The sequence below is a fragment of the Euwallacea fornicatus genome, chromosome 9 (genome assembly GCF_040115645.1).
Source record: "Euwallacea fornicatus isolate EFF26 chromosome 9, ASM4011564v1, whole genome shotgun sequence".
Taxonomy (NCBI): Eukaryota; Metazoa; Arthropoda; class Insecta; order Coleoptera; family Curculionidae; genus Euwallacea; species Euwallacea fornicatus.
This window is the reverse complement of record NC_089549.1, coordinates 4,717,720-4,732,949: the sequence shown is the minus strand read 5'-3', so window position 1 is coordinate 4,732,949 and position 15,230 is coordinate 4,717,720. Positions and strand designations below refer to the sequence as shown.

Genomic DNA, 15,230 nt, shown 5'->3' with positions numbered 1-15,230 from the left:
TATATTCGTGTATATGAAAGTTGATCTCAATAATTACTTGAAGTTCCAACCAGTTTGAGGTTAGTTAGGAACGCCAAGCTAAACAGGCCCGTTATTTTTAACTAGTTTGTTGATTTTGCTGTTAAGCACTTCGACTGAGCTTCAACAGGTTGCAAATGAAGCCTTTAAGTCAAGTGGTTGACTGATCCTTAGGCTAATTAACGCTGCTTTTGATTATAGATTATAACAGCTTTTTGGCATTTAACGGGATAATTGGCCAACTATTCAGAAGTTGTTTAACTTTCTATATGTGTAGAACCAATGCATATTCGACTTCTCTAGAAAACTTTCCTTTAAAAGGCGTGTTTAGATTTTTTACACGACAAATAAAAAAAATTATTATTCAAGTAAGACAGTTAGGTCGATTTTTGACATTTAGCAACTTCTACATCCTATATATGAATTCAGTTGGTGCAAATGCATAATAATTACATAATTTTCGAAAATTCCTCGACAGGGCCTTTCCAACTGCTGAATAATATTTACGTTTAAAGGAAATCAAGATCGCGTCATATTTGTCACATTTGACAGCAGACAAATTTGACAGATTGTTTCGACTATCTACGGATACGAATTCGATATTAAGGAAGCTATTAACTGTCACATATGACAGATTATGAGGATTTTACATTTTCGAATTTAAATTACGTATTTTTGAAAACTACTTGTCAGAGCATATCCAAGGATAAAAATTGTTTTATCGATATGAGGAACGTTTTATTTGGTAGTAAATTGACATGATTATCGAAAGTCTAACGTTTCTGAATGCGGATGCATTTGCCTTTGAAATAATACAAAACTCCTACTTATTATTGATCTTTATTATTTTCAACGAAATTCAGATCTTTATCGTCCAAATTTTGCAAGTAAAATCTTCTCGACTTTTTATATTTCATTACAGGTTATATTCCTTTGTAATTTACTTACAGCTTTTTCTATTGGAAAAACTAGTTTGGAAGTCGATACTATAAAAAAATCAATTTATTTTGGAGCAATTTTTGGTAAAATTTAAAAACATCATGGAATTTATCAATTATGGTTTTCATCAACCCCGGCGCAAATCGTGAGAAATATGAATCAATTATTTTTACTTTGACAGTTAGCACGGACGTTTGACAATCGAGTATGACTAACATATCAATACTTTTTCCCCCTTGCAACAAAGGTGATTATATAGTCCATAAGCTCTGGTTAAAAATCTATCGAAGACACATAATTGAGCGCTCTATAGTGTCACGCAAAACAAAACTTGACAATTTTTGGATTTTCCGTTAACCGAAATTTTTTTACATTTTGACATTTACTCCAAAACTATCACATATGACACATGACAGTTTTGCTAATGACGTAATATACAAATTTCGATAGCGTTGCAACTCGCATTGCAACCCCATGAATGTGTTTAATGTATAAAGTGTCAGTCTGGGAATTAATGACATTTTAATGAATGGCCAATTTTCTAGGAAACCTGACTATATTTGACTATCTTAATCAGATGTAATAATTAGTATTAGTGTTTAGGTTAGTTCAGGTTTAGGTTAGTTGATTTTTAATTAAAAACAACGATTATTGTTTTAAAAAAATCCCAACTGTCCGGGGCTGTAAGTAAACTAAGATTAATTTTGTTTTCAACAGAAGTTTGTTACGACAAATTTGGGCAGCTAATTAATCAACTGCTGTTTAATTAAGACTTTAATGTCTATGATTGTAATCTGTTATTAAGGATATTGATGTTGTCTTGATCGTTGTGGTTTTCGACTTATAATCGGTGTATCGCTTAACTCGATTAATGTTTTCTTTTCAATTCTTATGATTATAGCGAATGGGTAAACGAAACGACCAGTGGCTTGCTTACCTGGAACTCATTAGTCGTTGTCAGTTACAAGTTAGCCTCTTCGAACTAGCTTAACTTGCTCTGCAGCTTGTGCAAATTAAGCTAAGGCTTTTTTGTGCAAATTGCACAATTTGCACAAGCATTGTGTAATTTTGCGGGAACATTGTGCAAATTAAGCCGAGCCTTGTTTCTGCAAAACTGCACAACTTTCAGAATCGTTGTGCAATTTTGCGGGGACGTGGTGCAAAGTAAGCTGAATCTTGTTTGTGCAAATTTTGCAAGTTTGCACAAACATTGCGCGTTGTGCAAATTAAGCTAAGTCTTTTAGGCTGCTTTTAACTAACAAGGGGTTCAGGCTAGATGTACATTGCTTCCTCTTTTTTTGGGTCATGATGCGTAAATGTATGCTTGATGGCTAATATAATGGACTAACCGTGGATCGAGGCCAAGACTTTTCGTTTAACGTGTCACGGTGATGTTTTGCTTCGCCTTAATATTTTCTTATTACTAGCTTTATCTTATAGTCATTTCGTCATCCTTTGTTGATCGCAATACGCTACATGAAGAACAGATAAAGATAGTAATAACGAGGCAAAAGCACTAACTTTGCATTTTGTACAAATTACGCACTGAAATTGGAATGCACCTCCCTGACTGTCGAAAATACCCAATAGATTATTGTGTAAAATTAATCGTTTGTGTCGGCATTCCACATACAGGGCATCTGGGCACTAACCATATGAATCTCGGTACCATAAAAGATGGGAGATCGGTTAAATTGAGGCAAAGTACCCGCTAAAGAACTGGTACAAAATCGAAAAATTGCGGTGCTTTCGCAGGTATTCGAAGAAAACGAGCTTTCGGAAATCTTTTTGTTTTCACAGCGTGGGGATGTCACAGTTAAAATCCGACGTTTCGATTATCTGCAACCATTATCAACTTTATTTTTATTTTTTCTTATGAGAGCCATCTTGGATTTTCACAGTTTTGAAACTTTCTTCCTCATTTTGGATTATTGTCGCGTGTAAGGGTTCACTTTTGCAGTTAGCTGCAAATATTAAAAATTCTGTATTTGCAACGAACGTCTTGGAAATATTTATTGGGAAAATGGTTTCAGGAGCACCCTGTACAGGACAAGCGATAACATATCCGATATATATTAAATGGAACACTGCGTAATTTTCCATTACCGGGTTTTTCTTTTCATAATCGCTGCTGAAAAATTTCTACAATTATGTATTTTTAGCGGTTTTTCTAATATTAACGAAATAAATTAATGAATGTTATTATTTGTTGTTGAAAATAAGGCCCTGATAGAACCGCTGCTTCAGCGCGATTTTAATTCGCAGAAATCAAAGATTCCGGAAATCATTTCGGGAAGATGCGCGAATCTGCCCCATTTAGATAAAGTGGATCAAAATTAGTACTTTTGGGATTAGACACTAAACCTGCTCAAAGTGAATTTCTTTTGTAGAATATTCTATAGATGAGCAGATGCCCTGAAAGGCAGTAAATATTCATTTAAAAAGACGTAGTGTGTCATTCCACAATAAAGTACAGTGGCTCGAATCGCGGTCAGTTAAATCCCTTTAAATTTGGTTTGGTTCCATTTCACCAAACCGTGATTTCGTCAAAAATGATAAGGTTTTCAACAAATTTTAAACAGGAATAAAAGTTTTAGAATTAAATTTGCTATTAAATGGTATTGTTCCTTTCTTAGTTACTTTACAGATTTAAAAAAAAATCCCAACTCATTTCGACCTCCCCTACCTCTAATGCAACCCTTATAGAGCATCTATCGATTTTACATTTCTTCCAATTAAAGATGTTGATAAGAATATAGCACGTTCAAAATTTGGTTGCGTTGTGATGACGCATTAGTGAAATATGCCATTGTTTTAGAAATTCATAAGACATCTTCAAAGATCACTATTTCCTCAGTTCTTAAGCTTGGAAGAAAAATCGACGAATCGTCATATTTCCAGGTCCTTTGTACGCACCTGCTCTGCATCGGTTACGTTGCGACTCACCCTGTATAACCACCATGTTTTAATTTTAGTCCCCATACATTTAGCATCATTATCTTAACAATAAGCAAAACGATTCTTCATTCCTCACTTGTGTTAACACTGCGTTTTACAGTTATTCGCAAGTTTTTGTATTTTAATGCTTCGTTGTAGGAGTTTGAATTTGACACACTCTATGTACGTAGTGAGGTCCGAAAATTTCCGTCCTAACATACTTTCAGAGTGGCAGAATAAAACAATTTTTTTCCATTAGAATCTCCTTTCGTCCCAATGCGCTTTTCCGAACGACTAATTAAAATTTCTGAGCCTTCGAAAAGCTAATCAGAAGTTTTGGTGTTAAAGAGTTTTAAAACCGCTAACTTGACCTCTTCAGCATTGGAAAAGTTTCTACTGTGCAGATCGGATTTGAATTTTGAGAAAAAAAATAATCACTGGGGGCCAGGTCGAGACTTTAGGGTAGCTGGTCCAGTTCTCGGAAGCAGCATTCGAGCATCGCAGCTTTTCCCACCCCGGACGTGTATCCGTAACGTTTAATCAGGACTTGGACTTCGAGAATTTTTAACCAAATAACTACTTCCTCGATGACGTTTTCGATGCCGGGCGTGCGTTAAAAACGATTTAATTCACGGCAATATGTGACGTATAATCTAATGGATGTTTTCGACAGGTTTGTGCCCGTTTTGGGAAATTCTAATTATCTGTATGTCGCTGTTCTATGTGGCATTCCGAACTCATTTGTCACTGCCACATTGTATTGCAGGTAATAGCCATCGTTTCCATATTGTTTATCGTACTGTCCACGATCGCGTTGACCCTAAATACCATCCCCAGCATGCAAGTGTATGATGAGAAGGGCAATCCCCAAGACAACCCCCAACTGGCCATGGTGGAGGCGGTGTGCATAACGTGGTTCTCGTTGGAGTACATATTCCGGTTCAGCGCGTCCCCCAACAAATGGAAATTTTTCAAGGGGGGCCTGAATATCATAGACTTATTAGCCATACTGCCTTATTTCGTGTCCCTGTTTTTACTCGAAACGAATAAGAACGCTACCGATCAGTTCCAAGATGTCAGACGGGTAGTGCAAGTGTTTAGGATAATGCGAATCTTAAGGATACTCAAACTAGCCCGGCACTCGACCGGCCTCCAGTCATTGGGGTTCACCCTGAGGAACTCTTACAAGGAGTTGGGGCTCCTCATGCTTTTTCTCGCCATGGGGGTGCTGATATTTTCAAGCCTCGCTTATTTCGCGGAAAAAGAAGAGCCCGGCACCAAGTTCATTTCGATACCGGAGACGTTTTGGTGGGCGGGCATCACGATGACCACGGTGGGTTATGGGGATATCTACCCCACGACGCCGCTGGGCAAAGTAATAGGGAGCGTGTGCTGTATTTGCGGGGTGCTGGTGATTGCGTTACCCATTCCTATAATCGTTAACAATTTCGCCGAGTTTTATAAGAACCAAATGAGAAGGGAGAAGGCCCTGAAGAGGAGGGAAGCGCTGGAGCGGGCCAAGCGGGAGGGCAGCATCGTGTCTTTCCATCATATCAACTTGAGGGACGCCTTCGCCAAGAGTATGGACCTTATTGATGTGATCGTCGACACAGGTGGGTACCACATTTAAACCAACGTTCTGCATCAATCTATTAAAGGAAAAATCGAACTTTCGCTTCAGAATTCTACCTGTAGAACATTTCCTTTAATACATTAGCGAGGCAGTTTAATCTGGTTGATTAAGTTGCATGGGAGTTCCTCAAGCGTAAAACGTGATACGTAGCCGTCTTGAACGACACAAATGGAACATTTATCATCCAAGTAATTTAATCCATGCATGGAACATGTTTTGCACTATTTGACAAATGTGTAAGAATCATCATCTAACTCAAACTAATTTAAACTAACATATTAAATATCTTTGAAACTGCCATGGTACCGCACTAAATTACAATGCTGCGTCTCTACCACACGTAAAATGAACAGGAAATAAACTGTTGGACTAACATATACAGAGTGTCCCATCATTTTCTAACTGGTCGATATCTGTTTTGTGGCAAGAATTAGAGCGAAAAGTGAAACCCGAATCCGGAAAAGACTGCTGCGCATATTTGGAAGTTAGATATAGAAAAATATACGGGGTGTCTCAAATAAAGTCGCTACTTCATAATTATTAAGGGCTTGTCTTCTATAGGACATTGCGCGCGATTCGTGTGAAGTATCGTAGATCTCTGTCTTGTTTTTTGTTATTTTTTCCTTTAGTTCTAATTCTTTTTCCATTTAATTAATTTCGTTAATTATTTATTTCCATAAATTTTTAAACACAGAAATTTTAAGCTTCCAAGAAAACGAATATTTTTGAACTTTCTTCAAACCCTGAAAAACGATTTTATATCCGATTTGTTCATTAAGGGCGATTTATGATATTCTTTTGCGGCCGTAAAATGATAAATTATGGTCCTAGTACAACAAAGCACTAAATCGTGGAATAAAACAAATTACATAATATGCGTTTATTGTGGAAGTGATGACTGATTATATTGGCGGACACCAATTTCTCATAGCAGATTATTATTAACGTATTTCGGATATATTTTAATTTTTATTTAAATGTTTCAATTTTAGCAGATTAATATGATTCCGGCCGCGAAACGTTGTATATAAAGCGTACATATTGAAATTTTATTGGGCTCATTCATTTATAAACTCGCTCGCAAGCCGGCATAAACGATAAAGAATAATTATAAAAACATAAAAAAAAATAATAGTAATGAAAAAATGATTTCTTAAAACTTTATATTACGTAGTTATTCCATAAATAACTCTTATTTCATATGATGATATTTCTTTGAAAACTGCTATAGAAAAGTAAACATTATTTGTTCCTGTTCTGTATAATTTGTAAATCATGTCTCTTTAAATTGTGAAAACCGTATAAATTGATATACAATGTGTTATTTAAATAGGTGACCAAACTTCAAGAGGTGATTTTTCAAATGATTATAAGACGAAAAATTTACATAAAAATAGGTCCGGAAACGCTTCATTTTCAAGATACAAGGTGTCACGCTTTAAAAAAATCGTTACAATTAAAAAGAAAACGCCTAAATGACAAGAAGATGCAAAGTAATACTGCATTTAAACTTTGATGGTTTTTAACGTAATACAAAGGAATATTTTGAGCAATAAATTTTTTTGTCTCTTGTTGCTAGTAGCGTGCACAGGAGTGACGTCGCAAATTTAAGATAATTCAAACAAGCAAAACGCTTTAATAAAACTGTATTTAAACAAATGGTACGCAATTCTTTTAGTAAAATATAATTAACAAAAATTAACCCGAAACTTACAATAATTGCTGAAAATGTCGTGCTTCAGCTTCAATGCAAGCATTAGCTCGTCTTAACATCAATCGCTGTGCATGTTGAAATATTCGCAGCGGTTATCTTATCTGATTACATGAATTTCATTATCCGCTGGATTAATTCTTCTTCGATGTTGACTGGAGTTCTACAAACAAAGGATCTTGCATGCACCGAAAGGAAAAAATCTAACGGACTTAAATCCGGTGACCTGTATGGTCATGACTGTGGTCAGTGCGAAAAGATTTTAAAATTCTTAAAAAGCCAGTTGCGCATAACAATAACAACCATAAACGGCACTGCGACAAAAAGCGATTTTTTAAGAAAATCTTGACACCCTGTATCTTGAAATTGAAGCATTACCGGACCTACATTTATATAAAATTTTTGGCTTAGAATACCTTAAAAAATCACTAGTTGAAGTTTGGCCACGTACCTGAATAACGTCCTGTATGCCATAGGAATTATGCAGAATCAGAAATGCAATATAAGAAAGTGATAATATCAATGATATCGCATGTAAAAATCATAATTTTGGAATGCAACACTTTTTTGACACCATGTATATTTTCCTCTCATTTTAAAATATTCGCATCAGTTAATTCTGTATCTCTCGTATTACTTATACAACAACTTGCTGCCTCTAATTCTAATGCGAAAAGAAATAACGAGCCATTTTACACACCAAGTGGGAAACCCTGTATTTTCAAATCTGTCCGTATAGAAAATGACATCACGCTATCGAATTTTTTTCCAAAAGAGCTCGCTATCTCCTTAACTGGCCCTGTAAAACACTAGTTTTGGGTCTTATAACACAAATAACTATTTTCTCCTACTGACGAAATGTGAATTTTTCATGAAGATACTGTAAAGTGCGATTTTACAGCCTGTCCCGGTTTTAACAGGCTATATGATTATATCAAAATTGTAACACCCTGTATTTCGAAAATTCAAGGAACTTCGACAACAAAAATGTATTAGAACTCTTTTTTAGTGTAGTTCTACGTATTGTATTTTCAATGTCATACTGTATGTTGATTTTTTTTTTGACTAATTAATATACATCACTCAATTTGGTGAATATTGACCGCAATGGACAAATGTCCACATTGGCCAACTCTTGATCTCTCAAAATAATTCCCACCATGGTTCATATCACATGTACGTGTGTGTGTGTATGCGTGTGTCTGTGTGTGAGCTTAGATTCTAACTGTTAACGTAGCTTGAATTAACAATTCTGGATAATAATAGAGATGGGCAAATGCGGCACATCTACTTAACTAAATGCTGAAAACTACAGTGCATGAAGGTACTGGTGACCATCACAAAGATGTTCTTCCACAGGTGACAAGTGTGCCCTTATTGCCGGTAACGAAGCGACAGAAAAGCACTGATGATTTCGACCTTCCTCCGACAGAAGCTTTTACCAGAAGCTGCGACTTATCGATACCTGAACTTACCTGAGTTATTGACAATAAAATTGCCAAGTGGTGAAATGTTATCCGGTGTGAATGCTAAACCATTAGTTTGTAAATAAAGTTTTTTTATGATCATTTGCTTATGTAACCGCCAGAGAAGAGAAGACTTGAAATTGTGGTCCAAGTTCTGCAATAATTTAACCATATCACGCCTTTCCTATATTACACAATTTAGTGGAAAGAGATTCTCCTCTAAGCCCTAGAGCGACGATGTCTTGACTGTTACGGTCTCCTTTGCACTAAGCACTTAAGCACAACATCGTTCTTGTTGAGAGGATAGAAATTCGCTAAGTGAGATAGAAACTATGATTTATTACAAGAGTTTCTAGAAAAACACGCGTCCTTAGCCACTGACGTACTAAAAATTGCCATATTGTGACGGTAGCAGGAAATAGTTATTTTCCGAACAACTGTTGAAAGTGATACGTTCCCGTTCGGGATTGCGGTTGAGCGGGACGCAAAGTGGCAAGTACGCGAAACACATTTTCCGCAATAGTTAGGAACAATATTCCTTCAAAGGGCATATCGTAATTTCAGATATGTTTTTTAAACAACAGATATCGTTACATGGTTGAACAGATCCTTTCTAGAATAAAAAGATTTCAAATAACTAATTGCAACTTTAATTTAAATTAGTTTGGGTGAACAAGCTGTAGAGGAACAATAGGTTATAGAACTCCTTGCAAGTGTTCAAAGTATGGCCTCCAAAGGTAGGTATATTCCACTATTGATTAGTAGACTGTTATTGGTAATCTCTGTTAATGTTGTGATTATTTACTGCAACTAATGCTGCAAAAATAATCTCCCACTCTCATGTATACCTAGGTCACAATCCGAGTATATCACATACAGACGGCAACAGCGAAGGCGACTCCCTGACGGGTCGCATCCCTACTCAACCCGGCTGCTACAAGAACTTCGACCATTTTCCCGGCAGAAATCGCAACAATTCTTCCATGACTCCTTGTCTTCCCACCAACGAGGTAGCTTCGCCACCTCCCTCCACACTACCAACACCTCACCAACACTTTCCACTTTTATAGGGTCCACCTCCTCCCTGCTCCCCCGCTTCTCATCGTCGCAAACTTCTGGACTTTAGTGCTTCTACCTCTTTGGATGAAGAGAGATCGATGATGGCGCCTTTAGCACAGGATGAAACCCAGCTTATTCCTGGGTCGCCAGTCGCTAGTTACATATCACCTTCTGTAAGCAAAGAAAAAATTAACCTAATTATTCACCTTTCTACATTATATTCATCACCTATAGCAAGCTGGTAGCAAAGCCTCAGACAGTCAAAAGAAAAACCAGGAAAAAATAGAGGAGTTTCCCAGCGAATTCGAGTGCTGCTTCTGCAACACTAAAGTAAGTTACATTAGAGATTTGACTTCACACTACTTTAATGGCTCCATCAGGATTATAAGGACTTTGTGGACGCGGAGAACTTAATGCCCTTCGGAACTAGCGACTTCAGGCAGCCAGTATGCATGGAGATGAGAGCCATAGAAATGGAAGCGTTGGCGAATAAAGAAGCTCAACTATATTTCGAACAGTATACGGAAGAAAGCGCCGTGGCAACCACTAGAACCAACGGTGGCGACTTAGCTAGCATGGACAGTTCGGATACCTTCGCCACCTGTACTACCTTCCCATCAAACTCCCAGGTACTTTCACGCCAAAGGTTACGTCCTGTAGCGGCATTTTCCCACGTTTTAGGCCGACCTCACCGCTGAAATCCTAGATTCAACCCTCTTAAACATGGACAGCAACCTCTACGTAAATCCGCTAGATAAGTCCCTAGAAAACAGCCCCGCTATTCCGCCCGTGCCCTCTCAAAACCAAAAAACCTCCGCAGTGAAAAAATCAACCAGCGGAGATACTGGCTTAAGAAGTTTGGGTAGCACTCCTCTCGAGGAGAAAGTGGGCTTTCGCCCGCTGCAAAATGTAGGGGACAGGGGGAGCAGAAGCAGTCTGGATGGGTCCCCGGCCCCCAGAAAGCCGAAAACTAGATTCCAGCTCCGAAAGAACTCTTCACGAGAAGGCGGTTTCTTCCAGCTACCAAGACCGCCGGCCCGGTCAGGGGAGACCCAGAGAAGCTCCCAAGACAGTCTGGAGAAGAAAAGCAGGCCTGGAAGGGGATTGGCTTCGGCCGCTAGGATACTCAACCATCACCTTTTTGGTGATAGTCCTGGGAGTCCAAGATCAGGTTTTGTTATTCGCGTATTATGGACAAATAGAGTAACATAAGCTTTAAAGGGAGGAATAGCACAAGCAAATCTTCGCTCTCAGTGGATTCAATTGACAGCAGGGAGACGGCGACGCCACAGTTGGAGGCCAATCGAAAGTCGAGGTCCATCTTGAAAAAGGCCGATAGTTCGGGCAATGGGCGCAGCAAGGAGTTCGATCCTGAAAGCGAACGTTTGATCTCGGACAATGGATCAGGTGAGGAGGTGTTAACGTTAAGAATTGTTACACGTGGGGCAATGCGTAGCATCATCAACTATCACAATCTTGTTTACACACTTAACTTAAAATTCAAGCGAGAGGGTGACGTCATGTAGCGGCAGCACAACGTTGCTCACACAGTGACTTGTTGCCAAAACGTCCGGAATGCTTGCTAGAAGCAAAATCTTGTTTAGATCCTAATTTGAAATTACAATGCCAAAGTGGCGCTATTCAGTGTCAGAACGATATTGATCACATAACAACTTGTCGCCAATGTGTCAGGAATGCTTACTGGAAGCAAAATCTTGTTTAGCTATTTAATTTGAAATTACAGAGACACAATGACGTTATTCAACGGCAATATAATGTTGCTTAAAGAGTTACTTATTGACAATATGTCAGAAATGCTTGCCAGAAGCAAAATCTTGTTTAGATCTTGATTTGAAATCGCAATTGCCAAAGTGATGCTATTTAGCGGCAGGACGATATTGCCCATATGACTATTTGTCGCCAATGTGTCAGGAATGCTTACTGAAAGCAAAATCTTTTTTATCTATCTAATTTGAAATTATACCGACAAGGTGACGTCATTCAACGACAGTACAATGTTTGCTCATATAGTAACTTGTTCACAATATGTCAGAAGTTTTTCCAGAAGCAAAACCTTGTTTAGATCTTAATTTGAAATTACAATTGCCAAAGTCACGCTATTCAGCGGCAAGACAGTGTTTCAAACATAGCCAGCTATCGCTAATATGTCAGGAATTCAAGACCTCGTTTAGATATTTAACTTAAAAGCAGGTTTGAAATATACCAAAAAAAATTTTAGGTGTGTTCGACTTATCCACGTACTCGCCAGTGCCGCACCAGGCCAATAGGCTGCAAGCCAAACGCTCAAAAATGCAATCCTCAGCATATCAACAGGAATTGGATAGGACTAGGAGTTTCAAGTCGCAGCTGCTGAAGCTCGAGAGCATCGTTAATAAGCCAGGCGATACTGCCCAAATTAATCAAGTTAGTTAAATTGAATCCTTTGAAGTTAAAGTCAGAAAGATAAAGGTTTTTCGCTAGGTACCACTGTATATTTGCCCCCCGCCCCCGCCGATTGACAGCGTTAATTTTTCGCCTACTGAAGAGACTCATCTTCTATCGGTTATTAGCACGATGGACACGATGACCACTTCTCAGGTGTCGTTTCAAAATAGAAGTGATAAGACGCATCCGACAACGTAGCATTCAAGAGTAAGTATTACAGATCAGCAGTTAAGTCTTGCTAATTTATCATTTTTATATCACTTATTTCAGTTTCCTGGCCTGGCCCAATGGACTGCACAGATGATCAAAAGAAATGTCAATTTTAGAACAATCTGTTATGTGGATAGTTTACTAATTTTTCGCTTGGCGGTGTAACTAAGAGATGTGAAAACACTGAAACGCCAAAAAGGCTTATTCTTATGTATTTAAGTATTATTCCTTCGAAGCTACGTAAAGCTTTCTTATGTTGCACCGCACATCATGACGGGCTAATGGTAAAGAAGAGTGTATGAAGTCGCAATACGGACAACGGAGAGTGAGAAAGAAAGAGATATAGAGAAATTAAGCAGATAATACAGAAAAAAAACGAGAGCAATAATGCTAAATAAAACCCGTGAAGAAAATTAATGATGAATAACAAGAAATTTTAATTACTTATGTAAGTCACACATGCCATATTGTTGATGATAAGTAATTAGTGCAAATAAAAAAAAATCGACTGGTAAATTTAAGATATGAACATAAACAATTAACAGAGCAACATACGTCATTTCAATACAATATGTACCGATTGTTGAAATGGGCATTTACGTTAGTTCTCTTCCAGAGGAGAGTACATGGTAAAAGAAATTAAATAACAACAATATGGTATGTTACCCAATTTTGGCACGCACTGTATATAAAACTAAGTTTTCGTAATCACTTTTATATTTGTTTTTGTTAGGAATTGTTGCGGTTGTGGTTCAAAGTATACAAAAAGTGTAGAAATATGTAACTAATTGGTTTGTGATAATTCTGGTTGTAGTTCGCTTATTACACAGTTTATCAAAACAAAAAGTTCTCTATTGCAAAAGAAACTTCTCATGACATTTTTTTAAAAAAGTTCTATTTTTCCAGATATGTTCGGAACTGATCGCAATTTACTAAATTTAAAAACTGTATTTTATCGTGCTCCAAATTACTGATGTTACGAAGTCGACTTCGTTATTTCTCAAATAATCGAAATTTCATGTTTATATTTAGTTTCAATTATAAATTGGCGACAATATGGCGAACAAAACTTTGCGGAAAGAAATAAGAAACTACAACCGAATAAAACCTAGAAAATAAACAATGTAAATTATTCTAAAGGGTGTTCCATAGAAATTTCGCAGTCAAGTGGTTATTTGCAATTACAGGCCTACGCGCTGCGTCTTGATGTAATCTGCATTTAATTATAAATGAAATCTACATATTTTCATACTTCATCAAAAAATAAAAAAATTTAATTTAAAAAATTAACAAGAGATCGCAATTTCGAGGTGGAAAAAATTGCTGTTCGCATAACTTCAGTTGGATCAAGAGCTGCGGTACCAATATATATAAAGTAAAATTATTACATATATAATATGTAAAAAAGTAAATTCATCTCTTTGACTATTATCCATAGAGGTTAATTGATTTTAAGCTGTGAAACAAATATATACGTCCAAATTTTACATCAAAAAACGACGTTTCAGATAGTATGTATTGACACGTTGACGTATCAAAGTAAATAAAAAAAAAATGAATATAAAAATTTGTTTTTTCCATTTTACATCTCAGCTATGTCCAGAAATGATGACTTTACAATTTCATTTAAAAACACAAGTTACTGATTTCATAGATTTTCAACGTGTTTTGTGTTTTTTAGGGATTACTAGACTTTCAAGCTATACATTTTCTTCTTGCTATGTCCGCCTCTGGTGCATTAGTGGTATCGTAAATAATACTACGTATTGTCCTTATTGCCACCAATATATTTGTATGGATATCGAAAAATACGGGAATCGGGGTTAACAAAGCTTTACTTATATTACAATGGCACAAATGGGCCTTATGTTCCAAAGCAAATTCTAGGGAACACCCTATTACATTTGCTTTACTTATAAACAACACTTGCAGCATGCTCTCAAAAATGACAATGCAATTATAAGATATGAATATCATAATATTTCGCAATTCTTAAAACTATTTGTTTTAGATAGAAAAGTTTAGTCCTTTAAGTATGGTTTACCTCGTCTTACCACAAAATATTAGAAGTAATGCTGTTTCTTTTTGTCCTACACATTTCTTAAACCAGATTTTTTTTAAGAAAAGGGTAGATATTAAGATGTCACCCTGTTTAAATGTTTCGACCAGATTATTATTTTATACTATATTTAGGGATCCCGCAGATTACAGATTAAATTGTCAAGCGATAATTTAGTCGACTAGGGGTGTATTATCTTATTCAAGCCTTTATCGATCGATTTTGAATTGGCGAATACGCTCACGTACATATATCTTTATGCCCTTTAAGTGAACTGACTAACATGTCGACTGAGCAAAAGTCTGACGCCTGCGATGGTTGTTATACTACAAGTAGGTACATTATTGGTTATAAACTTATCTGTATTGCAAACAAAGACCAGAACTGGTGCTTCAATAGTTGTAAGGTAAAACTTATCCTAATGGATTACATACGTTTTATACCTATTTCGCTAAAATATTTTTTTGTTATAATGGTATTAAATGAGTTCTTAGGCCTAAGTAAGTAGCGAGCATGCTGCATTTTACTGTTTGAACATTTTAAACGCACTATTTTACTTGACTGTTTTCTAATGTTGGTTTTTAGGCAGCGCTGATGGATGTTTGTTTCGTTTCAATCTAGTTCGCGTAGACTGTTTGATTAGTTACTGCCCCATTGTTATATAATAAATGAGAAAGTTGATTCTATGAATATTATGTTGAGGGTTTTCTTTATAAATTTGCTAACAAGTTTTGTGGATAATACAAATATTTC

At 36.7% G+C, this 15,230-nt stretch overlaps 1 protein-coding gene and 1 long non-coding RNA gene across 5 annotated transcripts in view; both read left to right on the top strand.

Annotated features, from left to right (window-relative positions):
• Positions 1-15,172, top strand: part of Shab (Shaker cognate b) — a 42,571-nt gene extending 27,399 nt beyond the window's left edge. For all 4 annotated transcript variants that reach the window (XM_066286075.1, XM_066286071.1, XM_066286072.1 and 1 more), the window contains 10 exons: positions 4,661-5,507; positions 9,557-9,714; positions 9,775-9,936; positions 9,998-10,093; positions 10,144-10,392; positions 10,445-10,934; positions 10,985-11,170; positions 12,003-12,187; positions 12,245-12,415; positions 12,479-15,172. In XM_066286075.1, coding sequence (XP_066142172.1) covers positions 4,661-5,507; positions 9,557-9,714; positions 9,775-9,936; positions 9,998-10,093; positions 10,144-10,392; positions 10,445-10,934; positions 10,985-11,170; positions 12,003-12,187; positions 12,245-12,406 — 2,535 coding nt within the window. In that variant the 3' untranslated portion in view covers positions 12,407-12,415; positions 12,479-15,172. The remainder of the gene's footprint in view (positions 1-4,660; positions 5,508-9,556; positions 9,715-9,774; positions 9,937-9,997; positions 10,094-10,143; positions 10,393-10,444; positions 10,935-10,984; positions 11,171-12,002; positions 12,188-12,244; positions 12,416-12,478) is intronic.
• On the top strand, positions 5,514-8,806 carry LOC136341297 (uncharacterized). Its single transcript, XR_010732486.1, has 2 exons — positions 5,514-5,715; positions 8,598-8,806. It is a non-coding gene; the product is annotated as an uncharacterized lncRNA (long non-coding RNA).
• Positions 15,173-15,230: the final 58 nt, after the last annotated feature.